Raw genomic sequence first — 22,295 nt, 5'->3', positions numbered from 1 at the left:
TAACGGAAGGAGGAAGCTTTAGAGGTCACAAGGTTAAATGTGCATGGAACAAAAAATACTGTATGGAACAAAATGATGTCCAGTCTGAGTGGCAGACAAAACAAATTTAGAATTAACATTCACATACTACAGATTAACGCTTGTGAATACTGAATAGAATTGGATTTAATATTTATTTGTCAGCTATGCTGAGATCAGCATTTTTAAAATTATTATTCTAGAATGAGCCAAAATCAAAGAATCATCATTTGGAATGAGCCATTTATGCCCCTAGAATTTGACCACTTCTTCAGTGCAGTAATTTAGACTGAAGCAGTCAGGGAGATGTCTTGATTTTGAATGCATTCTGTCGAGGAGAGTTCAATACTTTAGTTAATTAACTGAATTGCTCTTACTCCTGATTATGAAGGTTGCATATCATCAGGTTGCTGTTGACTCTTAATGACAACACATATAGATTTTCTCCATGATGATCTATCCCTAACCTGGTTCTTCAGCTCTTCCAATGATGCATTTGGAAGAGCTGCTATAGCTGAGCCCATCTACTTAAGCTGCTAGTTGATCCCTTCTTTTTCTTTCCGTCTTTCCCAGTATTAGAGCCTTTCCTAGAGAGCTAAGCCTTGCATTGTATGTCCAAAGTAGGATAATTTGTGCCTTGAGTTGATTGTTTGATGATCCATTTGTTGTTTTTTGGCTGTTCACAGCCTTTTTGGGAGTCTTCTCTAATACCAAAGTTCAAAGGCATCAATACTCTTTTTATCTTGCTTCTTCAAAGTCCACTTTTGCTTCCATAGAGTGGTTCAAGGAATACCATGGCTTGTTGTTACTCCTAGAAAGGGGTTTCTCCCTATTTATTTTTTTTATTAAATTTATATGCCACTCATGTTACTATCAAGTGACTTTGGATAGCATACAACATCAATTTCCTCCTAACATTCAGTGAGAATCTGCTCCTTCATCTTGAATCCGTTATTCCACGACTTGTATTTTGGATCTTCTTTTGTAAAGAATGCTGTCAGATCTCCTCAATGTTAAATTTCCTTTATAGGACTTCTTTTTTTGTCCATACTGTTCGTGCCTAAGGTGCTGGACTAGTCTGTGAATTCTAGTCCTCAAACAGCTGGGTAACTTTTTGGCCAATCACTTTCTCTCAGCCCAACCTCCTCCCAGAGCTGTTGATGTGGGCAGTAGCTTTATGTGCACTATCCTGAATTATATAAAATAAAGGCAGAATATAAATTTAATAATAAATCAATGAATTTTCTTTATCTCTGCACCTTTCTCAGCTTGTCTAAAGCCTTCTTAAACTGTAATGTCCAAAACTGAATGTGCTATTAATAACAAGATCTTAACCAATCCATAATAAATAAAAAAGAACTATTGTTTTCCAAAATTTGGAAACTATTTTTACTTTTGATGGACTTAAAATTGCATTTGCATTTTTTGTAACCATATTACACTTTGATTCATGAAAAGATATTATACTGCTTCTTGGATTTACAGAACAGGGAGACCTCATTGATCCCAATCTGCCTTCTCAATTGGCCACTGTGTTAGAGAGGGACTTGACATTGAGAAGAATGCACAAGTGTAAACTTGAAAGTTCAAATAATTAGCCCTGAAGCAACCCTGTCAGATGTCAAAAGAATTGAAAGCCCCACGAATCACATTGCATAGGTATTATTTCCTTTCCTTATTTTCATGGTCATGCTTCTATTTATAACAGGAAGGAATCTGTGTACAATAATGCTCCCTTGACTCTAGTTATGAAAAAAATAAATAAGATTTCAGTGAAAAGTAAATATTCACAATTGCCTCTACTGATTTTCTGTCTGATGTGTTGTTCTATTCAGATGGGCTGAGGCTGTCAAAAAGCTTTTGGAGACTGTGTTCAGATGAGACAGCCACTGTGTTTAATCCAATTGGTGTGTCTCTGCACCTAGGGAAATATAGATCTACTGAGGTTTTGAGCAGTAGAATAGGCAGACAGGAAATTTTGAGTGATTTTTGCTCCTTCTTTCAGTGTCTCTGCTTCCCCCATCCCTAACCCAAATGGTTCCATCCATCTCCTGAACATCTTTTCCACCAAAACAAATGATACACGTTACTATATATTCCAAAGTCAAAAGAAAATCAGATCTTCTGTTGTAAAGGCAATTTGTCTAGAGATAATTTGAAATAATGGTTCAAGTGTTGGGGTATGGAAGGGAAATTCAGTTTCAAGTCATCCATGGAAATTCAGCCATGGAGAAACACTGTATAAATTAAATTCAGTTACTCTCTCAACTTGATCTACCTCATAAGATCGTTGTAGAATAAAATCAACAGGAAAAAAAATGTAAAATGCCTCATGGAGAAAAAGCAGGATATAAACCAAAGCAATTGTAATAATTTGTCTAACTTCTCTCTATGACAAATGGGAATTCTGTATTTTTAAGCAAACATCAGCCTGATTATATAGAATATTATTTGCCTTGTCAGTTTAGGCCAGGCGTCAAACTGCCAGCCTACGGGCCAGATGCATCATAGCGAAACCGCGCCCACCCCATTGCCGGCAATGGCAAAAAAGTTGCGATACATCTTGACACATCACGTGACATTGTGAGTTTGACACCCCTGGTTTAGGCCTTCAACTTGTGGAAAAGTTAAGAAGTAAACAATTGAACTCTAAATAGCTCTGTTTCATTAATTTCATTTCAGATTAACTTCTAAGGAACGGAGGTGGGTATGTAAGCAACTTTGAAAAAAGGAGTAATGGGGCTTCCTTTATGGTTAAGACACCGATAGGTATGAGGTTGTTTTTCTCATAAATGTACTGTAACTGTAAAATCATATGAAACAAGACAGGTCAAAAGTGTTTGGGGATGATTTGACTATTGGGGCAGCACAAGTAGCCAAACCATTTGACGTCATTTTTCCACTTTTCTTCTTTTCCCGCTGAGCCACCTACATCTTCCTCTCAGAAGAGAAATGCTTGCCAAGCAAAAAAAAAAAAAGAAGAAGTATCAGCACTCTAGCCCATTTAGTATGCAGTTGAGAAAGTTTTTAAAAATCCACCCTCAGAAATTGAAACTTATTGCAAATCTATGTACAATATCTATGTGTTGCTAGCAGTTCTGATGCCATTTGAATAACAAAGCTGCGGTTTGCAAATCAGGCAGTTCTGCCACAGAAACAGTTGTTCAGATTACTTTTTGGAATGTGGAGTGGTTCTAAGGATGCCTGAAATTGTTGCACTGTCATCTTTAAGTAGGCACCAGGGGTGAAAGTCAAAGAGAGGAAGAAGAGGTAGAGGGGGCCTGTTTCCTAGAGGTGACCCACCTTTCTATCATCTCTGAAGGGGAAGGATGAAGGGATGCAAAAAAAATAAGCAGGTCTATATCACAAATACTGGTTAGGGTGGGATTTTTTTTTTTCTTAGTATAGGAAGAAAGAATTGGGGGATTCTACTGGGTTTTTTAGATTTATGCTAAATACATTTTAAGGTTTTCATTTAAAATTCTGTTAAACATAAAGCACAGAATTGGAAGGTTCATCTAGTCCAACCTCCAAGAACATTGTGGACAGATGATTATCCAGCCTCAGTATGAAGACCTCTAACAAATGAGAATTCACCACATGATATGGCTGTCTGTTCCACAGGCTGACAGCTGTTACATTCAAGAAATTCCTTCTGATTTCTAGCCTAACTGGAATCTGCTTCCTTGTAATGTTAACCTATTGACCATGGTCCCGCCCCCTCCCAGCAGCAGAGAATAAATCTACTACCTCTTTGGTTGACAACCCTTCAAATATTCGAAGTCTTTTCTGTAGGCTGTAGCCATTGTTCTGTGCTGCTCAGAACCATTTTGGAGTGCAATCTCCAGTGCTGAGTATCACATGTCAAAAAGGCAAGTTCCAAGAATGACTGTCAAGGTGGGGGTGACTCTACAAACCATGCCCTATCTATAACTATAGACTGAGCATCTTATATTTCCTAAAAATATGGAAATTGGGATAGAGAACTGAATATTTTTATCAAAAGATTTAGACCACAATCCAGATCCAGATCTGAAATATGTGTCGCAGGATTTCTCCAGACTCTAATGAGTCTCCTATAGTTTGGTCGCTCACATCTGTCTGCTTCTTGGCCATGATCTCTTCCTTCACTTACCAGCAAAGGAAAAGGGGAGAGCAGGGAACTCTGGTGTTGGGAGGGAGAATAAATTATCCTAACAGGTAAATATTTGAACCAAACAGCACTGAAATATTTGCAGGATGAAACTGGCACCTATATTTTTCCCGCTCATAATTTTTTTAATTTTAGTTTTGGAGTTACATACAGCCAGTGATTTTTTTCTAAAAAAAAAAAAAAAAAAAGGTGCCGGAACTCACACATGTCATACAACCCGCCTTGCCTACCCTACAAGGTTCCATCCCAAAAAGGTGCCAGAACTCCGTTCTGGGCGTTCTATGAGAAAAAAAGCCCTGCATAAGCTAGTTGTTTGAAACTGATACGTCAGCTATATAGTAGTCTTCCACAGAAGGTTCTGGAAGATACAGGTTTTTAAAATCAACTGTGTATGAACTCTGTTGTGTCCTGATAAAGTCCAAATAAAGACTTGTTGGAACCACGAGATGTTCTGTGCTCATTCACCATTAAGCAGAGGACTCAACACTGGCGATGAAGGTGGGATGCCTTACAACAGATAGAGAAGAATTGTAAGCTTACCCAGGAGTCCTGAAGAGAGGAAGACGGCGTTAAATTCAGCACCTGGCCTGCCAGTACAGCGTCGCTGGAGGTAAACTGGCTGATAGACTCCTTACTTACAAAGGAGAAAATGGCGAAGATAGGGAGACTGTCTGAATTCGATGTCACGCACCCAGAAAGATGGGAGTCTTATGTGGTCAGGGTAGAAAACTATTTTAGAGTAAATCAAGTAAGATAAGATGGCTTAAAGGCCGCTATTTTGCTGTATGTCTGAGGTCAAGATGCATTTGAAATTGCTGAAAATTTAGCAGCCCCTATGTCTCTTGAATCTGTCACTTACACAGATTTAAAAAAATTATTGAAGGAACATTTTCAGCCCAAGTTGTCTGTTATTGCATGGAGACACACTTTTGAACAGAGGGATCAACGAGCTGGTGAATCAGCTAAAAAGTACATTGCAACCTTGAGAAGAGCAGCTAAGCCTTGTGAGTTTAAAGTCTTAGAAGAAAGGTTGAGAGACCGATTTGTATGTGGGCTTAGGAACAGAGACTTGCAGCAAAGACTTTTTGCAAGGAAGACATATCGTTCCAAGATGCCTTGAGAGAGGTCACTGCAGAAGAGGCAGCAGGTGGGGCAGTCAAGAACACGAAGCCTATAAGGAACAATCCAGAAGCTATTTCCGTGCACCATGAGGGAGTCCAGGAGAGCTTGGAAGAAGATCCTGAAGAGGAGGTGGATCATCACATATTCAGAAAGATTTGCTCTAGCAGTGGGTTCCAGGCTAATCTTAGGCCATCCAATATAGTTCTAACAGACTTTCAAAATTCTAAGGTGTGTGTTAAGGGGGAGGCCACCCTTAATGTACAATACAAGGATTTTGAAGATCCATTAGATGTATTAGTAGTTGGGGGTGAGTGCACCAGTCTCATTGGACTCGATTGGTTTGAGGCCTTGGGAATACAAGTTACAGGGCTTCACAGTCTGCAAACATTAGGTCTACAGGAAGTCTGCAAGGAATTTGCAGATGTCTTCAGCCCTCAGCTGGGTGCATACAAAGGCCCCCGAGTTTCCTTAAAGCTGGACCCCACTGTCACTCCTATCAGAGTAAAGGCAAGGAGAGCACCTTTTGCTTTGAAAGGGAAAATTGATGCTGAATTGGACAAATTGATTCAGCAAGGTGTCTTAGAACCTCTTGACTCAAGTCCTTGGGAAACTCCCATAGTCACGCCTCTTAAGGCTAATGGGGACATTCGCATCTGTGCAGATTACAAATGCACTCTAAACGAGGCATTGCAACAGCATGCATATCCTGTACCTGTAGTCAGTCATATTCTGGCCTCTCTCAAGGGGGGGGTGTTTTTTCAAAGCTGGATTTAGCACAGGCTTATCAGCAGTTACCTGTTGATGAAACTGCTGCTGAAGCACAAACCATTGTAACTCATAGGGGGGCATTCAAAGTCAAAAGACTACAGTTTGGAGTACATGTGGCTCCTGGAATTTTCCAAAGCATAATGGAAAACACCTTGAGGGGTATACCAGGGGTTTGCCCGTATTTTGATGATGTCTTAATAGCTGGAGACTCCACTCAAAACTTAGATGAGAGGTTGAGGGCTGTTCTGCTGCGTTTCAGGAAAACAGGCCTCAAGCTTTAAAAAGATAAATGTAAAATTGGAGTGTCTTCTACAGATTTCCTGGAATTCAAAATAGATGCCAATTGCATTCATCCTGCTGAGTCTAAATTAAAAGCTATTCTACAAGCTCCTAGGCCTAAGTCTAAAGCTGAATTACAAGCTTTTCTGGGCCTCTTGAACTTCTACAATGCATTCATCCCCAACAAAGCTAAATGCCCCAGGCTCCTGTACATAGATGGGAGGAAACACAGTCACCTTGGTCTAGAGTGCACATTGATTACGCTGGGCCCTTTCAGGGTCAATTCTTCTTGGTCCTTGTTGACAGCTATTCAAAGTGGCTTGAAGTTGTACCTGTCTCTTCAACCACTGCTGCCAAGACCATTCAAGTACTGAGGGGGATTTTTGCTGCATATGGGCTTCCGGATGTTTTGGTGTCTGACAATGGCCCTCAATTCACAGTGGCAGGATTATAGAGGGGCCAGAGAGCCTACAACTAGGCAGGTCAACCAGGTTATTGGGAGAGCAAAGTCCTGGTCTGACGAGCCCAGGGGGCAAGCAAGCAGACCAGGCAATGGGGCACGGTTCACGGGGACCATCAGGGTTTGAAAGAGGAGGCAACTCCATGTCATCCTCTGTGCAAAAAGAATTAGAGAGTAAAAAGATCTCCCAAGTATCTTGAGGACTTTGTAACTCTGCTGGCAAAGCAGAAACAGTGAGAGGGTGTCTGCTGTTGTGGAAATTGGAAATACAGGCATTGGGTATTAATCCCAGAACAATAGCCAGGTACCATTGTGGCGTGGGTATGGCCCAGCTGCAAGAGATGTGCTGGCTGGAGGTTGGCACACCACGCTCGTGTTGAGGTCGCGTGTAACTATCAATATAGTTTATAAGTCTTAGCCGGGGGGGAAGGGGTGTTGTGTCCTGAGCCTGCAAAGGCAGGCTCGGGATGTTGCAATGGTCCCAGGCAGTTGCAAGCTGCCCAGGACCAGACTGGCTGGCGCCAGCGTCGCACACATGCGTGAGGCGCGGAGCGCGCCTAATTGTTGCCATTCTGCCCAGTGAATGTTGTTAAAAGGAACTGAGAGGCTTGCGAGCCTCAGAGCTGTAACGGAGTGAAAGAGACTGCAAATAAAGACTTGTTGGAACCACGAGATGTTCTGTGCTCATTTGCCATTAAGCAGAGGACTCAACAAACTCCATTAGTTATTTCTCTTTGCCTTGTCAAATTCCTCCCTTTACTGCACAAATCTCTTCATGTTTAATCAGAAGCAAAATGCTTCTGTCTGGTTTGCATCCAGAAAGGTGCTCATTCTTGACATTGAGATGCAGTGCTGGTCTTCTGGACTTAATCTAAGAGGTGAATTGGTATCCATTATCCTCAATACTGTCCTTCAATTCCTACTGGCATTTCAGGACTACAATTCTCACTTTTGATGGAAATGTATGGAAAAGCCTAGAGCTTAGTTGTAGAACACATTCAAAATTTGTCAAGTACAAGCTCGGACATCTCTAACTCTGGAAGAAACTCTATTCTGAGACCCTGGAGACCTAATGTCACCCTGCAATGATTGATTAGTAGTTGACTGGATGCATTAGTGACTTCCTAAGTAGTTGTGCAACTTCTGTCAAATTACAGTTTTGTTTGCCAACTGCAGATAGTCCCTATACACTTTTACCATAATGTATCAGGCAAACAGTGTGGTTCCCATTGCATTTTACCCTTCTAAGGGGTGCAACAGCTCTGAGTGCTGGTAAGATTACTGTCTCATAAACTGAACTCTCAGTGGACCCAGTGTGACAAATGGTGAGATTCAGCATTCATTCATTCCAAGTCACTCTATATTTGCTGAGCCAGCAGCTTAGAAGCTCGGGGGATACAGCAGTTGTAAGCACTGTTCATTGCACAGAAGATGTTTTATCACTCTAATCACATACCATGTCAGAGGAAAGTTATGTCAGCCACTCTAATGTGGTCAGACCCAAATTGCATCAAAGTTCTTTCTCCTAAGCATAGATCTCACTGCAGAGGACAGTGTGGGAAGGAGCCAGCAGTAGTAAAACCCCAAGCGTAGGTTGCAATAACTTTCCCTCATTTCCTTTTTGTAATGCCAGTGGGCTGAAGCAAGCTGATTGCAGCAAAAGTGAGAAAACACAAAAACAATCTGCTGAATTCTGAAATGACTCTGTGTTGATCACATCCTGACAGCAAGCTGAAGAGTTATTGAGGTTGTTGTTGATATATCTTTTGAGAAGTGCATGAAACCAAATTTGGAAAACTGATATAGAAGCTATGAGTTTTTATTATCATTCTTTTTTATGTGCAGCTTACATTAAGCTATGTTGACTGGGTGCTCTCTGGAATACACCTGTTACAACTATTAGGTTTAGATTGCTTAATGTTTCACACTTCACAATAAGTCATAGTTTGCTGAATCTGCCACAGTGACTATATTCACCAACATTCCCTTAACTCAGGTTTACAAACAGCAGTAGCTGGATTCACAAAATATGTTAATCCCAAACTAGCTTCTTAATGTGAAGCATGATCTAAGTCAGGGATCCCCAACCCCGGTCCGTGGACCAATACCGGGCCACGGCATGCCACCAAGCAGTCTGCACAAACAAGCAAAGCCCCATCCACGGGATGCAAGCAGCACATAAAACCACGCCCCCCTCTCTCCATGTAACCGGTCCCTGGTGCCCAAAAGGTTGGGGACCTTTGAATTAAGTCATTGCTCGCTTGTAGCATAAAAAATATCTGATTATAAACATTTCAGTGAATTGACTTAGTCAATAATTATCAGGTGTAATGCTTAGGTAATTCTCAGACTTTTGTCACTTTTTTGTTAAAAAGTACTTGCTATGTAAATATCCTACATATAACACTTCAATATTTTTGTTTTCTTAGGTTGCCAGGGGCTTGTAAGTAGATATGTAGCTGTTCCTTTATGTTATTTCCTGACAAAATTAGTATAAAGCAAAATGCTGTGGACATAATTTATTTGGACTTCAGTAAGGCATTTGATAAAGTAGATCACAACCTACTACTTGATAAGATAGAAAAATGTGGGTGGATTTGTAACCGCATCAACAAATAATCCGTAATTGTGTGTTATGTATGTGTACACTTTTGAGAGCAGGCAAAAGAATTTCATTTAATGGAATTGCATGGAGGGAAGCATTCAGTGGGGTACCTCAAGGCTCGGTCTTAATCCAGTACTCTTCAATGTCTTCATAAACAATTTAGATGAGGGGACAAAAGGGGAACTCATCAAATTGGCAGATGACACAAAGCTGGCAGAATTAGCCAACCCTCCAGAAGACAGGTTCAAGATACAGAAGGATCTTGATAGACTTGAACACTGGGCGCTATCTAACAAAATGAAATTCAATGCTGGAAAAGTAAGGTTCTACATTTAGGCAAGAAAAACCAAATGCACAGTTATAAAATATAGTAGTAACTGTGAGAGAGATCTTGAAGTCCTAGTGGACAACAACTTAAATATGAGCCAGCAGAGTGCTGCAGCCGCCAAAAAAGCTAACACACTTTTTGGCTGTATTAACAGAGGGATAGAATCAAGATCACTTGAAGTGTTAGTACCACTATATAATACCTTGGTAAGACCACACTTGGAATATTGCATCCAGTTTTGGTCACCATGATATAATAAAGATGTTGAGACTCCAGAAAAAGCACAGAGAAGAGCAACAAAGATGATTAGGAAAATGGAAGCTAAAACATGTAAAGAACAGTTGCAGGAACTGGGTATGTCTAGTTTAATGAAAGGAAGGACCAGGGGTGACATGATAGCAGTGTTCCAATATCTCAGGGGTTGCTACAAAGAAGAGGGGATCAACTTATTCTCCAAAGCACCAAGGTAGAAGAAGAAGCAATGGATAGAAATTAATCAAGGAGAAAACAAATCTGGAAATAAGGAGAAATTTCCCAACAGTGAGAACAGTTTGCCTTTAGAAGTTGTGGATGCTCCAGTACTGGAGTTTTTAAAGAAAAGATTGGACAATCATTTGTCTGATATGATACAGGGTCTCCTGCTTGAACAGGGAGTTGGATTACAAGACCTTGAAGGTCCTTTCCACCTTTCTTTATTTTGTTCTTTTTTTTCTCTTTCTTTCTTTCTTTCTTTCTTTCTCTTTCTTTCTTTCTTTCTTTTTTCTTTCTTGATGCTGTATTTTACATAATACTCCTCATAGCCATAATATTTAAAATGTGTCAAAGATACATAAATACTTTCACTCCTTGTACCAGAAACTTGATATGACTCTTGACTCCTCTTCTGTAATAGCAAACTAGGAAAGTTTTGAGGGAGAAATGACTCATTGAATTCACCACAGCCAGGGCTTACTTGCCTGAGTGCTAAGAACCACAAGGCGAATTTACTCAGCAGCCACGGCAAAGTTGTGTGCAATGTTTGGGTGATAACAGTGCAATATTTGTCATATCAAAACTTGTTGGGTTGTTTCCATCACAGCTTCAGTAGTGACCAAAGATGGCTGCTTGGGGCAAGTTGAAGACTTCAATGGATTTTTTTAAAAAACAGAGCAATGGAATTAGTTAAAAAAAAACAATATTAAAAGATATATTTTCTAACACCAGATGAAGCTATCTTTTATCCTCTTCTTTTGAGCTTCTAGCCAATTCATTTAGTCCTGTCCCCTGCAATAGTGCAGAAGAGAAAGGCACTTACCATATACACTCAGTTCTGGGAGGAAAAAAACTCCTTACAAAAATGAACAGGTTTTGCTTGCTTTTCAAACCTAAATGGGTGAGCCCTCAGGGCAAATGAGGTAGAGAGATAAAACTGCACAATGGCCAGTTTCGCATTTAGAAAGTACTATAAGTAGAAATAGTGCAAGGGTTCTGCTGTCCCACAAATATACCTTTCAGTGGTGGATTCATAAGAATGAATGCTCTTCCATTTAGGAATGTCTCTTCATACGAAACACAAAAAATGGACATTGGGAAAGGGTTGCAATTACCTTCTCCTTAATTACTTTCTATAGGGTTGCAATTACAGCCAACTCTCTGGAGTTAGCCTATATAGTCAGGGATTAATGGCTTGACCATAATGAACTGTGCAGTGTCTGTTTTACTCATTTGACAATTCAGCCATCTTTTTTTGAAAAAAATCTTATACCAATTTATCAAATAATATCAGTCTTTTTTATTGTAACTGGGCTTGTCCTCTGAGTTCTACAGCTTCAGAGTGGCTACTAATCTTTACATTAAACTATCTAAAGGAAGAGTTTTCTGCTGGTTATATTTATTCCCCTTCCATAAATTGTTTTTAAAGATGAGTTGGCAAAGCAAATAAACTATCCAGTAAGTTCTCCATAGCTTTTCCCTTAAACATTGAAATCGTATGTGGAAGAGATGACTAGGAATATATAAATTACCTTTTCTTTGGTTTCTATATCCTATTCAATCTTTACTAGAGATGAATATCCCCAATACAAATTAAAAGTATCCCAAACTATCTTAGCTGTGCAAATGCCAAATAATGCCTTGTTCTTTTCTTGGTAAATTCAGGTCAAAGTTTCATGAAGTAGGCATCCAGCATAAGTGGCATTTGTAATCAAGAGTTTTCTACTTTTAAAAATCTAAAATATAGTCTGTTTATGGACTACTGACTACCAGATTTTTGCTTACAGTGTGTCTCATGGGAGTATAAAACATAACTGCAAATGAAAAAAAATATCAAAGCAGAGATAAACTAATTCATCTCAGGCTATATACTAAATGCTAAATGGTAAATAATAATTTGTGGCCCAGGAAGAATGTCTTCAAATGAAAAAGCTAGGATAGTTGGCACATCTGTTGCATGGTGATTGCTGCAGTGAACCCTGTAAAATGTGAAGTATTTACAGAAATGTTTGGAAGCATATGTTCCAGGAAGACATGGGCCACCACATCAAATACACTATCAGCTGCACATCTCTTCATGAGAATTTAAAAGAAACAGATAATTAATTCCACATTCTCTGGTTTTAACCAGCTACATAAATCTCTTCACATTTTCACATGTGTATGCCCACAAGGCTGTTATATTATATTTTTGTAGTAATCCCTACATTTTATTTTTAATTAGCACAAAATAAATGTACATTTCATTCCTTGTATATTTTGAAAGAGAATCAGTTTAAAGCAGGTATCCCTAAACTTGATTTCTCTCAGAATGTTTGCTATGATATATGTTTTGTAACTTGAGCTGACAGCTATAGCAGAATTTCTGGAAAGTGCAAGTGGATGATTTTATAATGTAAATCTTTCTTCTGATTCCACACATTGCCCAATTCATATGGAAATTAATTAAGAGCAAATCCATCATCAACCAACAGCAAATACGCAGTATTTGGATCGTCCCCAGTTCACAAAATCAGTTTGCATTTTGCCAACCAGAATGTTCTTAACCAGGTTCACATGTGGCAAACCAAGAGGTCAACTGTTTTTCACAAATACAGACCTCAATTTTGAATGCAACTGGAAATCATAGCAATGTAGGTGTGCGAAGCCGCAGTTTATATTTGTGACAAGATATTCATCAGATTAAGAGATGATTATCCAGCATCTGTTTGAATCACTCCAGCAAAATACAACCTACCATGTCCTGAGATAAAGTGGTTAATTTCACTACCAAACTGCTGTTATTGTTAGGAAGTGTTTCTTTTCTTAACATTCAGCCAAAATTTGCCTTCCTCTTACATAGAGCATTTGTTCTGTATCTTTCTGTATGAAAATCTCCAGATATTTGAAGTTGGGTAATGCATTTCCCTCTGTTTTTTCCCCCCCTTGAAATAGATTCCATACTTTCTATGTCTCCTCTTAGGACAGTGTTTCTCAACCTTGACAATTTTAAGGCATGTGGACTTCAACTCCCAGAATTCCACAGCCAGCATTGCTGGCTGTGGAATTCTGGGAGTTGAAGTCCACATGCCTTAAAATTGTCAAGGTTGAGAAACACTGTTTTAGGACTTCATTTTCAGGGCTTCGCTCATCCTAGTTGCTCCCTTCTTGGAACCTGTTGCAATGTGTCTGAATTCTTTTTTAACTATGGTGCTTAGTGTTGGATCCAGGACTCAAGGTGGCTTCTGATTAATGCAGGGAGATTGTCCAGTTTTAGTATGAATGGGTATATAAACAATATAAATGCAATTGAATTGATGCAGAATCAAATTACAGCATAACAGCAGGTGATCTTCAGAGAATCAGTTTATAGAGAAGCTTCCTGATTTCTTTACATGAATAAAAACATTCTGGGAAGAAATGAAAAGTATTCTATTGGCAACATTAGTATATATAAAATTATAGCCCAACAAAAAATTAAGCCACAAACAAAAATCTTTTGTTGCCTTTGGAATATTAAGCAAGTTCTATCTATCAAGAAATCTCTGCATTTGTTGTGTTACCCATTAATATTTTTATCTTTTAACATAGCTGACTTGATTAATTGCACACTAGTGTTTATTTTAACTATTGCTTGCCTGATTTTTCAATGTTGTTAGAGCATTTGAAGTCTTAGCATCCTAACATATAATAATAATAATTTTAGCTAAAATGCATTATCGCAGCAAGCATAAAAAATTAAGTGCCTAAATTTAACAAAAAAGATGATTAATTGTCAGTGCATAGGATGACAACAGTAATATTCCAAGCAAGAAATAGTGCTCTAGTGTTTTGGGTATTTTTTGTTTAATTCTTTCTAAGAATAGAAAGTCTGGTACATTTCTTAATGGCTTTATCCTTGTCTGCTCCTGCATGTATGATAGTTATACTTATTCTAAAAAGTTAAATATGGTTTAGACATCAGCCAAAACCTTGATTAATTTCTTAAAGGTTATGTTGATTCTGAAAAAGTGGGCATCAACTTATATTTGCAAGGAGAGTATTCCCACAGTTAGAATACTGGTATTAATAATGTTCTGTCCGATAAAGATATTATCATCAAGATACTTTATTCCTTAAACATAATTGCTGATCTAAATATATAGGGAAGAAAATGGACCACCAATAATAGTTCCTCTCTAATTAAACTTTTTCAGATGAAATCATGTTCCCCCACTGTACATATGCTTCCCTCCCCAGCATATCAATAGCATTTATCTTTAAGAAAAAACTGAATTTTCTGAGAAACTGAATACAAATGACAATCCTTTCGTCTTTCTCAAGACTGCAGATGTCTTTCCCAGCACAAGAAAGCTTTTCCTCTCTCTTTGCAGACCCTGCTAAGGGGGGAGGTTCACCACAGAAGTCAGATGCCCCATGTCTGTTAAGTTATTTGAATGGTGTGGTTAGCATGAAATGTATTTTTGATTGACTGTGGCAGTACCTGCTTATCTCTTTAAAATGTGTGCCTGGTAAATAACAGAAATGAGATTGCAGGTGTGTGTCCACAAGAACTTTGGGAACGTGCCAAGCATTTAAGCTAGCTGCTAACCTCCTATAAGCTGTTGGAAAGCACTTAGCGCCACTTCTAAATCCCAGAGAAACCCACAGGAAAACTGTCCTTGGATCAGAATCCTTGTAATTTGAGGAGCAGCTGAATCTGCCAAGCAAAGGAGAGAATTCAGTTAACACTTTGAAGCAAGGATGGTAAGAAGAAAGAAGGTGGATATTTTTTTTATGCCTACCTCTTAAATTTAAAAAATAGTGACCGTGTTTGTATGAACTGAATACACACAGGCTTTCAAAACAGTGGGGTAATTTTCAATAACATGACTTTACAATAAAATTACTTAAAATAGTTTCTCAAAACTTAATATTGTTGTTGATTTCTTTCCAAATAAATCTTTGTCTTTTATGAAACTTTGATACGTAGCTAAGATTAGTTTCAAAATTGAAAATTATTCTCCTGTTGTTCTCTTGTTTTAACAAAAGAAGCCCCAGGATTGTCCAACAGCAACTATATGCTAGCTGGTGGCCATTCACTGTGAATACCAGAATGTCCAGGAGGGCAAATCCATGACTTTACCTTTTTTTTTTTTTAACATAGAGCCTAAATGGAATTGAGGGCAACAAATCTCCCTTTAATTTAATTTTTTACACTCTTTGGTATTATCATTCTGAGTCCGTAGAAGAGACTGGCTGATGGTCCAAATAAGAATTTATATTCCACTTGTTTCAAGTCATACTTCACTTGTAACTTAGATGGTGTGAATACTGTAGGCACAAACATTTTGTAAATGATCAATTTAACAAAACTATATATGAACTGGTTTCATGCTTTTCTGTTAAATTGCTTTCCATTGTTCTCAAATGTTAAAACTGAAATGTTTTCTCCCATCTGTTCTTAAATACCATCTTCAATATTTTGTATATCTTATAACAATTTTTATCACTAATCATTCACATTATATGTAAATTACTATTTCTCAATCTTGGCAACTTTAAAACGTGTGGACTTCAACTCCAGCTGGGAATTCTGGGAGTTGAAGTCCACACATCTTAAAGTTGCCAAGTTTGGGAAATGTGATCTAGATAAATAGTTAGGAATGTTAGACTGTTGAGACCTTCTCTAATATGTATAAATTAAGAAATAGAACCTGTATGTCTTGATGTATTACATTTAAATAAACATATTGAAAACAAATGTTCACAAGGTCTAAATAGACAAATCTGTATAAGTAATGAAATAAGAAACTTGTACAGAAACTTGTAAGAAAATTAGCACAGCAGAATATATTGCAACAATTTCCAGAAGGATATATCTGTTAGAATATATTGCAACAATTTCCAGAAGAATATATTTGTTAGAATGGAGACTTTCCAGCCCCTAACAGATGCATTACCCTTATATCATAATAAATGTGCTTGTCTTTAAGATACCATATTTGACATATGGTACACTTCATATCGGTGTTGAACAAGATAGAGTCCATTACATATGGAACACCCAAGGTTTGGAAACAATGAAATAATGCTTGAGTTATACTTGTTGCTTAGGGAGTGTACACTTTCCCATATTCAGGAAAGGTATATTTCAACGTATCTAATATGACAACTGTCTGTAAGGAGAAGAGGCAGCAAATGCTTCATTTATCAGATGCAAGAATAGTCAGATAAAACCTCTTTAGCTACTCCAAATTTATATATTAATTCATAGGAAGTGGAATTTAAATCCTACTAATTAAATTTCACAAGGGTATTTTATGATACAAGCAGATTTAAAATGATGTAGGAAATCTCTTGTCTTAATAAAGTTATGCCTGTCTTTCTGTGCTTCACGATTTATTCTCCAGACTGCAACACTATGGAGTTCACTATTTAAATCTCATTGAATTGAGTTGGCTCCTTTAGCTGGCTTCTCTACTTCACTTCTTGCCTCTGGATGAAAATAAGACTGCTTTCCATTGTTAATTTGATGGAAGGTAGGACCTCAGACCTCTAGGCATTATGAAGTTGGCAGCAGCAGATGCTATGATGCTATATTAGGGCCACAGTCAGTAAGTTTGTAGACTTAATAAGGGAATTTAATTAGTAAAAAAAACAAAGATAGGAGCCTGGTTGTCATATTAAATTTTTAAAAACCCTGTAAAGTCTTGTGGTTTGAGGCTGAAACTGAACCTTACAGCTCCTTGGATCTACAAAAACATTAATCATTTTGCTTATACAGGTTGGCCTCAGTAGAGGTCTATGAACCAGTGGAATTCTGCAGGGAGAAAAACCTTACGATCAAGATGTAGGATCAAAATGTTATATATCTATATTAATATGAGGGGGAGCTAATTGCTACAAAGATCGTTAAATTCAACTGCAAGCTGGAAAAACTGAAATTAAACAAGTTCTAGTTTTTAAATATCTTAGCTTTGTTTTTCAAACCTTCAGAGTTGAGCAGAAATAAATTAAACCCAGTTGTGCCAAAACTAGCATTAACATTATGGCAATCCTAGGACTGGTGCTTTTTTGTTTGTTTTTTCTAAAGGACAGGTACCTGTTCCCACCAAGCTTTTAAAACTAAATCCAAAATTTGTGTGATGCATAGAAATGTGACTACAATAATTCCAAGTCCTTAGACTAGTGGTGGGATTCAAATATGTCAACAACCGGTTCTCTGTGTGGATGCCACTTCTGGAAATCCATCCTGGGCCTGGGCAACAAAGCTACCGGTTCTGCTGAACTGGTGCAAACTGGACATTGCCCAGTCTAGGTCTCTGCAAGTATTTTTTTGCTTATCGTGCTACATTTAAAATGTTTTAATCTGCATAGAAAACAGTATGATTCCACTTGCATCAGAACCTTGGCCCTTCTCTTATTGGCTTCAGCTTCTGTGTCCCTATGGTTCATTTGTGCTCTTCATGAACTTTCATCAAGGTGGAAAATAAAAATCTCACCTGAGCTGTGTCCCTGCAGCCTTTCTATCTATTCTGCTGCACCTCAGAATAGAGAGAGCTAAATCCAAAATGTATCAAAGAATCTTTGATCTTGCATGGGTACTCTAAGCTAACTTTCAGTGGCGGGTTTCAATATTCAACTACTTACTCAGTTTTGCTTGCTCAGTGCACTGTAGAGTCTTTCTTTTGGCTCATTTCAACACCTTCCCCTCTAGGTAGAGAGCAACTCGCAGTCTCTGAGTTTAAAATCCAGTCTCCTAGTTCTAACCCAGTGCCTTTAACCACTGCTCCAAACTAGATCTCAGAGTTATGGTATTAGAAAAGATTTATTTTCTTTATTCTGTTTCAATTTATTTTGTATTTTATAGTCTTTATATTGGAATTTATTCATTTTTTCCCATGAAAAATCTCAGGAAAATATAATGTCCAATGAAAATATGGATGCTACGTAATGTTTCAGTTTATACTTCCATAAGATTTATGGTAATTGAATTTACCATAATACATTATACTGTTTACAACATGTACAATGAATCTACAATAGTATCATTGACATCATACTCATCAACAAAATAGTAATATGTCTTGGTGCTAGTGTTGACACCAAGATGACAAGCAATTGATAATGAACCATCCTCACTTGCAGTGGGGTGAGTTCTTAATCTTCCCTGCAATGCAAGTGTTAAAGTGTGTATAAGTCTGTTCCATATCAACTTGCCATGGCCAACTCACCACAAAAAACTTGCTGCAGCCAACTCGCCATGGCCAACTCACTGTGGGACAACTCGCCAAGGGACAAGAGTTACAGTAATATCACAGAAATAGCGGAATAGAATCATTAAAGAAAGGATGCCAAAGGAGGGACAAAATGAAATATGAATGACAAAAAATTAAACAATTTTTAAAATTATTTTGAATTATTCAATTGAATTGTTGAATTGTCTCGCAGTGAGTTGTCCCTTGGTGAGTTGGCCAGGCTGAATTGTCCTGCAGTGAATTGGTTGGCCATGATGAGTTGGCCGCAGTGAATTGGCCGTGGCAGGTTGGCTGCGGCAAATTGTCCCATTCCATTTCTAGGTATATGCAGAGATGTTCATATTCTTTTGAATTTGCTTTCACAATTTCTACTATGGTTTTCATATATTTTCATATATGAGGGACATCAGGGATAAGTCAATAATGAGTTAAAGTTAATAACTGGGCAATTTATTTGTACAGAGATTTGTGTTTCCTGTATACAGCGCCTTTTTTTTAACCTAATAGTATGTGGCTTGATTGACTTGTTCTAATTACCTGCTGCACGTATAGATCTGCAAATCACTTAGTTCCTGTGTATATGGAACTAATGAATAGCTATATATTTTAATATGGCTCATTCGCTCCATGTTTTGATTCGTGACCCCTTGTTCAGATGGTCTTACTTGTTGATTACGCAGTAATGATATACCCTGAGTGATCAAAATATATTCTTGTCCTCTGGGCTCCACCCAACTTAATTTGAGAACTGGAACTTTGTCGCCATGTCTATTTTTTCCCCCTTGCTTGTACAAGCTGAGTTCATTATTTCTCCAGTATATTAATTGCCTTGAATGTATTCAATGTATATGTATAAAATGCCAGTTGTGACAGTATCAAACATAGATGTGGTGGTTTGCTTGTTTACTCTTGTTTGGTAGTAGTTTTCTCTGTTGGGCTCATATAAGGAATGTGGCAGTTTACAAGACTCCATTTTCAATAATCAGTGAATATCCTGTATTTGATAGTCCTATTGTTCCCCACCACATACTTTTCTGCGGGCTTTTCGGAATGACAAACCTCAATTTTTCCAGCGTTGGTACTGTCAATGTCATTATAAAGGCAACCATGGGCGAAACTGGGCAAGTATGAAATGGTAAGAATGCTTGAGGCAGGCAGGAAGATTCTTGTATGCATTTCTCTAATAACACAACTACTATTTTTCATCTGAAAACAAGTTCCTCTGAATTTGCTGCAGCTGGAAAACGTTGATAATTTTCAACCTAAACTTTTCACCCAATTCTTTCTTTTCAACTGAAAAAAATAACTGCAACATAATAGCCTGGTAAATGTGGGCATATATTTCCTTGTCCCCCTTTAACACGATAAGGAAGATGCATTTTGATGCATTTCTTTAAAGCCTGCAGATCCTGTGCAGTACAAAAGATCACTCTGTTGCATTATCAGTCCTTTAAAAGACAGTTCACTGTTGTAGAGTAACTTCACATGAGAGTACACTTATTGCACAGCTGAAAAATCTCTCAGTAGAACTCAATGCATCTAGCTCAGATGCTCTGTGCTATTCCTCACACACTAATTTGGATGGCAAAACATTGTTGGATAACACAAGGTTATCCAGCACAAAGAATGTGTTTCTGCAAGCATGCAGATTCACAACTGTTCATGGTACTTTTCAGCAGTACATTGAAAACTGCTTTTCTCCAGGCCTGCTCTGATCTACTTCAGGTATAGGCATTTTGTGAGTACATATACAGTATATAGTACATATAAAGTTTACAGTATGCAGTTTCCTGGGTATTCCCTTGGTATCAACACTGTACAGTATAGAGGAGCATGATTTTCACATAATGGTTTTATTCCCATAGTCACAATCTTTTAAAGCAATAGTTCTGTAGACGTTGCTGAATTATCACTGCTGAACAATAATTCCCAGAATGTTATGTTGGGAAATGCTGAAGACTATAATTCGGCAACATATATTGCTGGGGTCTTCAAACTTGGCCTTTTTATGACTTGTGGATTTCAACTCCCAGAATTCCTCAACCATCAGGAATTCTGGGAGTTGAAGTTCACAAGTCATAAAAGGGCCAAGTTTGAAGACCCCTGATGTAAAGGAACTCCCATTCTCCAACTCTAAAAGGTATTAGTTTGAAAAGTTCCTTTAAAGCCATCCTAACTTGTGCAAAACTTCTAAAAGTTTCAAGATTTGATGAGATGCTTGGTATCCAATAAAGCAGGAATGCTTCTTGATTCCCATTGGTATAGGTAAATGTCTAGCAAAAAAATTGATGTAAAAAGTGTATACAAAATAAATTGACTTGCTAATTTTGGCAGGCTAATGGAGGTAAGCACTTCACATGAGAAGACTGTGGCAAAAAAATCATCTTGAGGGATGCTGGCAAAAGCAGTTCGCACAACAAGAGCTCTGTTTAGGCAGTTAATTACTAAGCATGGTAATTACTAAAGTAAATCTTACATTTGGCAAACCTGTTCTAATTCATTTTCATTTCACTAATAAAGACAGAGTCAGACTGGAATAATTGTTCCCTACCATACCTCTGTTGAAGTATTAGTGTTTGCATATTCATCTCCAAAGCTTCTTGTTATCTACTAAGCAAGTTGTTGTATTGTAACTGATGATTAGTAATTTAGGGGTGAAGAGAGAAATTTTAGGATACTTCTGACTTGGGTTCTTTTCCCTTGCATCCTCAATTTACAGGGTGCAAAGGCTAGCATTTCTAAATCCTCTCTCTTCTGACTTCTGTTTTTCAGTCTAACAAGGTTCCCGTAGTACAGCCATCTCATGGGGTCCATCCACTCACTCCACTCATCCCATATACCAATGAACATTTCAGCCATGGCTCCCACTCACCACACCTGCCAGCCGACATCAACCAGAAACAAGGTAACTAATTCTTCACCTCTCCTGTGATGATGCTACTCTTGGAAAAAAGATGTGTGTTAAAAAGTGTGTGCTGTGGGACATTTAGCCATAGTCATGAAGTTTGGGATGTGTGCTAGAGACTTTCACTTCCCAACTCTGTGCTTCATAGTGGATTCTGCCCATTTTTACATACAACCTTCATGTGTCTTGGTGGTTGAACTGCATGCTCTGTACCGACAAATGTATTCACTCTGGGTAGAGAAGTGGAATACGGAAACAATCTTGGGGCGTTTTCGAGGCCAATTTTTTTCCTTTCAAAGTTCCTGTGATCTGATACTAAATTTCTGAGACATATAAAACAAAGTAATGTAACCAAACAAACGTTGTGTTTTAATACTTAAGAATGGAGAAGCAGAGAGCAGGATCACTGGGGGTATCTATGATACTGCAGTTTAGGAAATTAAATGCCCTATTGCTTCAAATTCCATTTTTAATAGAAAAAAATCTCACTATGTTCGTTTTAAGACCTCTATTATAACAGCCAGTTAACAGAAATTCACAGCTAACTTAACCTGGCTGACCATAAGTCATTCTCAAGAGTTTATTTGACTGCATATGACTCCCTGTGCCTCAGAAATAGCTCAACCCACATTTGTTGCATTCACACAAACCCTAAAGATAAATACAGAATATTTGTTGTTGGGAACTTTCTAACATATACAGGTAGTCCTTGACTTACCACCACAATTGAGCCCGACATTTCTGTTGCCCAGCGAGACAACTGTTAAGTGAGTTTTGCCCCATTTCATGACCTTTCTCACAACAGTTGTTAAGTGAATCGCTGCAGTTGTTTAAGTTAGTAAGACAGTTGTTAAGTGAATCTGGCTTCCCCATTGACGCTGCTTGTCAGAGGGACAAAAAAGATGATCACGTGACTCTGGGACACTGCAGCTGTCATAACTATGAGTCAGTTGCCGAGCGTCTGAAT

The 22,295-nt window shown here is 38.2% G+C and overlaps 1 protein-coding gene across 7 annotated transcripts in view; it reads left to right on the top strand.

Moving 5' to 3' along the window:
• The window catches only part of TCF7 (transcription factor 7), a 163,102-nt gene that overhangs the window by 93,588 nt on the left and 47,219 nt on the right, over positions 1-22,295 (top strand). For all 7 annotated transcript variants that reach the window (XM_039337488.1, XM_039337487.1, XM_039337484.1 and 4 more), the window contains exon 4: positions 21,196-21,328. In XM_039337488.1, coding sequence (XP_039193422.1) covers positions 21,196-21,328 — 133 coding nt within the window. The remainder of the gene's footprint in view (positions 1-21,195; positions 21,329-22,295) is intronic.

Source organism: Crotalus tigris, unplaced genomic scaffold (genome assembly GCF_016545835.1).
Source record: "Crotalus tigris isolate CLP2741 ecotype Arizona unplaced genomic scaffold, ASM1654583v1 scf7180000017680.1116333, whole genome shotgun sequence".
NCBI classification, from domain to species: domain Eukaryota; kingdom Metazoa; phylum Chordata; class Lepidosauria; order Squamata; family Viperidae; genus Crotalus; species Crotalus tigris.
The sequence above is the reverse complement of the archived record's forward strand: the minus strand, read 5'-3'. Positions and strand labels throughout refer to the sequence as shown.